The sequence below is a fragment of the Triticum dicoccoides genome, chromosome 4A (assembly GCF_002162155.2).
Source record: "Triticum dicoccoides isolate Atlit2015 ecotype Zavitan chromosome 4A, WEW_v2.0, whole genome shotgun sequence".
Lineage (NCBI taxonomy): Eukaryota > Viridiplantae > Streptophyta > Magnoliopsida > Poales > Poaceae > Triticum > Triticum dicoccoides.
The window spans coordinates 11477223-11483079 of NC_041386.1; the positions used below are offsets into that span (position 1 = coordinate 11477223).

The 5857-nt window shown below is 43.1% G+C and overlaps 1 protein-coding gene across 4 annotated transcripts in view; it reads left to right on the forward strand.

The window, feature by feature from the left end:
- Nucleotides 1-5625, forward strand: part of LOC119284593 (transcription factor ILI6) — a 9303-nt gene extending 3678 nt beyond the window's left edge. Inside the window, exons 2-6 of one of the 4 annotated variants that reach the window (XM_037563725.1) lie at nt 2751-2899; nt 3304-3392; nt 4190-4301; nt 4736-4847; nt 5174-5625. In XM_037563725.1, coding sequence (XP_037419622.1) covers nt 3356-3392; nt 4190-4301; nt 4736-4847; nt 5174-5326 — 414 coding nt within the window. In that variant the 5' untranslated portion in view covers nt 2751-2899; nt 3304-3355 and the 3' untranslated portion in view covers nt 5327-5625. The other 3 variants (XM_037563724.1, XM_037563726.1, XM_037563727.1) reach the window with 3 other exon arrangements.
- Nucleotides 5626-5857: the final 232 nt, after the last annotated feature.

The window sequence follows — 5857 nt, forward strand, 5'->3', positions numbered from 1 at the left end:
GAACAACATGCACTTTTGCACACTTAATTTTATCTGGTCCATCCTAGTTTGGATATTTGAGTTTATGCTCATGTCGTTGGAGAAACTAACATTTGGGAAATTCAGATGGTATTTTCAACAATGAATGGAAGAACCGTACGGAATATTCAGTGCTAGGGTCAGTCGAAAAAAATATTCAGTGCTAGGAGTTTATGTGGTCAATCAACTTGTATCTACGAGACTATTACTATCATGGAAACCATCCTGAGCTAGAACTGGCTACCCAATCGCCCGGAGACAAAATTCTACGATCAGAAAATTAGTACCTCCATTAGGCGATCGTGATTCTCTTTATTGTTTTAACTAAAATTGCTGCTCCCCAGACGAAGCACTACCTTATTTCCATAGTGTTCAACTCGCAGTAGTTTATTTGGCTAAAACAGATACACATGGACCAAAGTTTAGGCATGAATATATGGTGGCTATGATATGCATGGAAGATGGAACTAAGGGAGTTGAACCTTTCGGCGTCGACGTGTGCACTTGCACACTTCCTTTTGCGAACACTATTCCCGAAAATGCCTCCCCAGACCGGCATAATCACTTTGGGTAACCTACACACTGTATTTCGTGTTCTGCAGCCATTACTAGCACATGATTTTTCAGCTTCGTAGTGTCAGTGCGTTCTTAGGTGCCTTTTGGCGGATTTCAACTATTTTCATTTTTGTCCAGTTCTGAATGACTTTCACCTGAAACTCAATACCAGGGTATAAATTTAGCCGATGGTGCCTGAACTAGTAGATGTGCACTGATTGTAGCTTTAGCTTAGAATATTTATTTTAATTTCCTGTTTACCAACCGCCCACCCTAGTATAATCTAGCTTTCAATGATGAGCATGTTGGGGTTCTGCAGCAAGATCTGGATTCTTTTCCTTGTTAACTGAAAACTAGTTATATTGTATCCTTTCGGTTGTTGGGCACTGAGAGTGCTGTCAGAACCTTAGTTTTAATATTTATTAGCAAGTAGGTCTTAGATTTCCTAGAAATAGCCAGTCATCTTGCAGGAGTGTTGAACTGAATACAGCTGACCTTCAGTATCTCCAGATCATATGATTCCCTCTCTTGTGTCAGAGTGGTACCTGTCATTTCATTAAGAACCATGTTAGTCATATAGTGAGTGGAAGCTTCTTGCCTTACAAAATCAACCTTGGTAATTTATTGTTTGTTTTGCCTGTCTACACCTCTAGGCACATTCGTCAGTATGATTTATCTTCATTCAGGATGTCACTACATTATCACTCTGTTCTGGAATTCACTTGTTCTTTTGTCTAGTAAAGAGTTATTTGCTTGTTGTGGCAACAAGGTGATAATGTAAACTAACTGTGATACATGTAAAGTCTTGCTGACCAGTACGACACCATCATGTTGTGCGGAGGTCGGTGGTCAAAAGATTATCCAGCTGATGCTCAAATCATTCCAATGTTGAGGAAAGACCAATTTTGGTGGCCAATATTTGCATCTTGCATATTCTTATCGTAACTGAGCAGGACCTGCCTTTTGAGGATCTTTTCAGTATCAGACCATGAGGCTTCATCATTGTCCGTGCTGATCTTCTTTACAAAATTTACCTGGACCTCATGATTCACATATCTCTTTTCAAAGTTTACGCACGAACAAGGTGACAGATCTAAAGTATGTAAGGCATGTGAGGGTCTGTTAATGTAGCGCAATACGATAAGATAATGCATGTGATTCCTAGCATCTGTTTAGCAGGCAGGCCTACTTGGCCTATTGTATAGTACATAAGCAGTACTCTTTGTTTTCTTAATTGGTCAAGTGCAGACTTAAACAAGAGATTGATCTCACTGGAGTGTGTGACCTTGGGTGGAGGGCTGGGGCCAAGGGGTTTCTTCATAAACAATACCATGTCCACGTGATAACCTGTAGGCGTTTTCTACTAATTGGATCCAGCTACATGTGCCCCGTGAGACATGCTGCCATCAAGATACGCCCGGATCATCACCAACTAGCTGGTTCTGATTGGAGATTTGATATTTTATATTGTTTTCTCATCGTACTTATGTGTAAAATGGTCATTTGGGAGTAGCTTACCCTGCAATTGGTATTCTAGGCAAGCTGTATGATGGTAGTTACGCTCAGAGCAGCAGCACCTAATGATCCAGCATTATTGTACTACTGCCAGTGGATCTTGTGAATTGAATATTCCTGAGACAAAGAGAACTTTTAGTGCATGTATATGCTGTGACTGGCTGGCTAATCAGATCGTTATCAGGCTAATAGGATCTTTATTAACCAGCTCGTGCATGTCCGATGTCATTAGTTCGTCATTACCAAATTATCTTACAATACAAGATGTGTTTCTGCTATTATTAAGTTTCACACTAGTATGCTAGATCTCTTGAGCTCTTAAATGGCGTGCATTATCATTGCTGATGGGCAAATTGTGGCATATTGCATTGGAGGGAGTACCTGCTTATAATCTAAGGATTGAAATGATCAATCATATTGAGCTGCCTGGAAACTTTATATGTTCCGCTATGATGTTTTACTATGTTGATAGTTAAACTAGCCACTAGTTTGCGAAAGCTGAGACTTTGCAACTGGGATTTACTTTGTGAGTAGAAATTTGGGCCAAAATGCAATTACCCACATGCTTACATTTTGAAGTTTTGCTGTCATGTTCACATCTTAATACTGTCTCTTAAGCTTCTAGAGGGTACGAAGGGCTAATATGTGTCCTACTAGCTCAGGTGTCAGGTCACTGAAGAATAAAGCTGGCAGTTGCACTATACTTGCTGTACTGCCTGGCTCGTTGCATTGACTGGTCAAATTCCCAATGATTCTTCTGAGTTGTCCAGCAACTCTTTCCTGGAAGGGCAGATTCATTCTACTATGATCTGTATGTAGGGGTGCATTTTGCAAACATATTTGGTGCCATATATAGTCCAATGCATCTACTCTTGTTCCTTACAGAGCTAAATGTTGTGGCTGATACATGGGAGTGTTTTTCCCATAATACAGTCATCAAGTAAAACTATGTTGCAAACTGTGTAAGCCTACATGTATTGATACATTCCCGAGAGTTTGTTGGGAGCTGAAAGGGCATACATGATTCAGATATGCTAATTGGTCATGCTTAATATATTGGAAATCTCAAATTTGCAGAAGGCATTATTGTTTTGTTTTAGATCCTCAGCATTAGTACATGCATACTTTATTGCATATACCAAAACATTGGTTTTTTTCCGGTACTTTCAGTGTTTCTAACTAACTTGTCGATCATTTTCGCTGTCATACTTTTAGGAAGCTTGGCTACATCATTTTATACAAGGTCAACTTGAGCAACAGAACAAGAATGAGAATGACTGAAGTAGGGGAACCAAAGTGTTTCAGTGAGTAATCATTTCATGAAATTGCAAGTATGAATTTATCTGCAACCAGCTCATTCCTTTGTTTCACTCCATTTCTGTACTTGAAACAGTGCACCGATCTGATACATGAACCCACAGTATTGGCCTTGATTCCGCCTGATAATGTGTGGGTGTAATAACACTTGTCAATGTGCCCCATACATGTATTGATTATCAGGCGCCGCAAGACATGGGCCGTGGGTGCCAAATGATCGAAGAGACCAGTCAGCATCATGACACTGCTGAATCTGATACACTGTGAGGTATTCAGTGCCGGAAATATCTATTAACTGATCGGTTTGGTTCATGCACTCATGTTTCAGCAGTTGTGCATGGTATTAGCTATATTTTTATAAGTTACGATGCAAGAGCAGATTTTCATAAGGAGCAAAGCTGAGATTGCTAAAATTTCTGATCTGACAGGATAGATATGTAGATAGGAATTAGGAAACTGTACAAAAATGTCACCATAATTACATTGTCTAGGAGGCACTTGCGCATCTATGGAGTAGTGAGTAGTGACTGGAATTCACCCGGTATCACTGTTCCTCGGGGACCTAGTGTTTGCGGAGACAAGAGATTTGTGCTTCATGCATGGGTGTACACTGAACCCTAGACATGTCCAAATAGAGCCGCAAACAAAGCCATCTACCAGTAACTGTAGAGCCACTGTTCTTATTTCATACAAATATTGAGTACATAATGTGGGGGCAAGAACAATAAACCCACACATATTTTGGCAGTTCAAGTAACATGGCATGTGTTTCTCCTTCTGACAGTACTGGCCTCCAAGTCGTCTCTCCCACCAGCACTTCATCTCCTGTTGTTCAAAGCTTCCTCCCACTTGCAGCGGCGATGCACGAGTAGCATGAGACTCGCACAAGCTCCTCAGTATGGTCTCTCTCCCTCTCTCTGTCCCTCTCTTGGCAGTTCCGCTTTCAGTTTAATACTTCCTGCATGTGACTGCCATTTGGACCATAGTTTGGTTTTGTCCCTATAGGTCAGGGTCTTGTACTGGGCTGAGCACTGTGTAGATCAGAAGAAGCTCACTTCCTCTTGCCTGCCCTTTGGGTTTCTCGGTTTGCAGCTGCCACTATTTAACACCCTAGTAGCCACTCATTTCTTTCTCCCATGCACAACTTGTCTTCCCTCTCTTCCAACACCACTTCTTCTTAGTTCCTCTCCGTCCCTGTCTGCCACCACTTCTGTCTCTCAAACTTGTCTCACTCCAACCATAAACCCTCACTGTCTTGGGCTCTCTCTGCCAAGCATCCAATTCCTAAGTACATCCGATCACTCACATTTGCAGTGATGTCGAGCCGTAGGTCAAGGTCAAGGCAGTCCGGCTCGTCGAGGATCACCGACGAGCAAATCAGCGACCTTGTCTCCAAGTTGCAGGACCTCCTTCCCGAGGCGCGTCTCCGGGGCAATGATAGAGTACGTAATCATTCATCATTGGCATTCTCTCTTTATATGCAGCAAATGGTAGCTCTAGAAATTATGGTTAGACTCTTCTTCTTCTTCTTCACACACAAAGAAATTGGCCACTGCTTTGTTGTAGTTACGACCTATTGCTTACCGTTCAATTCCTTGGGTATATTATAAAGCCTAGTAGATGATGAACTAATCAGCTATGTCTTCGACAATCCTACAATTGCATGCTCTTCCGACGCTTCAACTTTCTGCATTAGCTATCATTAACATTATAATGATCTTGACCTGACAGCAGACCCGTTAATTTCCCTTTGGTTCCCCAAATCCAGGTGCCATCTTCAAGGGTGCTGCAGGAGACGTGCACCTACATCAGGAGCTTGCACCGGGAGGTGGACGACCTGAGCGAGAGGCTGTCGGAGCTGCTGGCGACCTCGGACATGAGCAGCGCGCAAGCGGCCATCATCCGCAGCTTGCTGATGTAGAGCCGGCTCCCATGCAGTGCGCAGGCGCCTCGTCGCTGTCTTGCTGAGCGCACAAGCCTGAATTTGAGCGTTTGTAGCCTAGGGAGCGATCTTTAATTAGTACCGGAGTTGCAGGTTACCTACTTAATCCGCGTGTGTGCGCTGTCGTCGTGTCATCATCGTCTTAATCAGGCCCATCTTTTTTGTGTGTGTACTTAAATCAAGTCGTTAAATCAAACCCCGCCCGTGGTTGGTGCAAGTTGTGCTCTCGCGTGTCGTTTCTGTGTGATGTGCTGCTTCTAGTGGCGTCGCAGCGCCAACTCGAAGTGTTGCTATGCTTGGAAAAAAAAGACACTCGGAAGCGTTGCTTGCTGCCTCTTTTGGCACAAGAGGGTTCATGGGAGCTGTCCTCTTCTGGGCAGCAGCGTGGTGGTCGCTGATGAGGGTAGATTCCTCTCGCTCTCCCTTGCTTTCCAGATCTCGCAGCTGCAATTATCAGGACTTCGCAACCGACAGTTCCGCGCTAACGAATCCAAGCACAGGTCGTTAGCC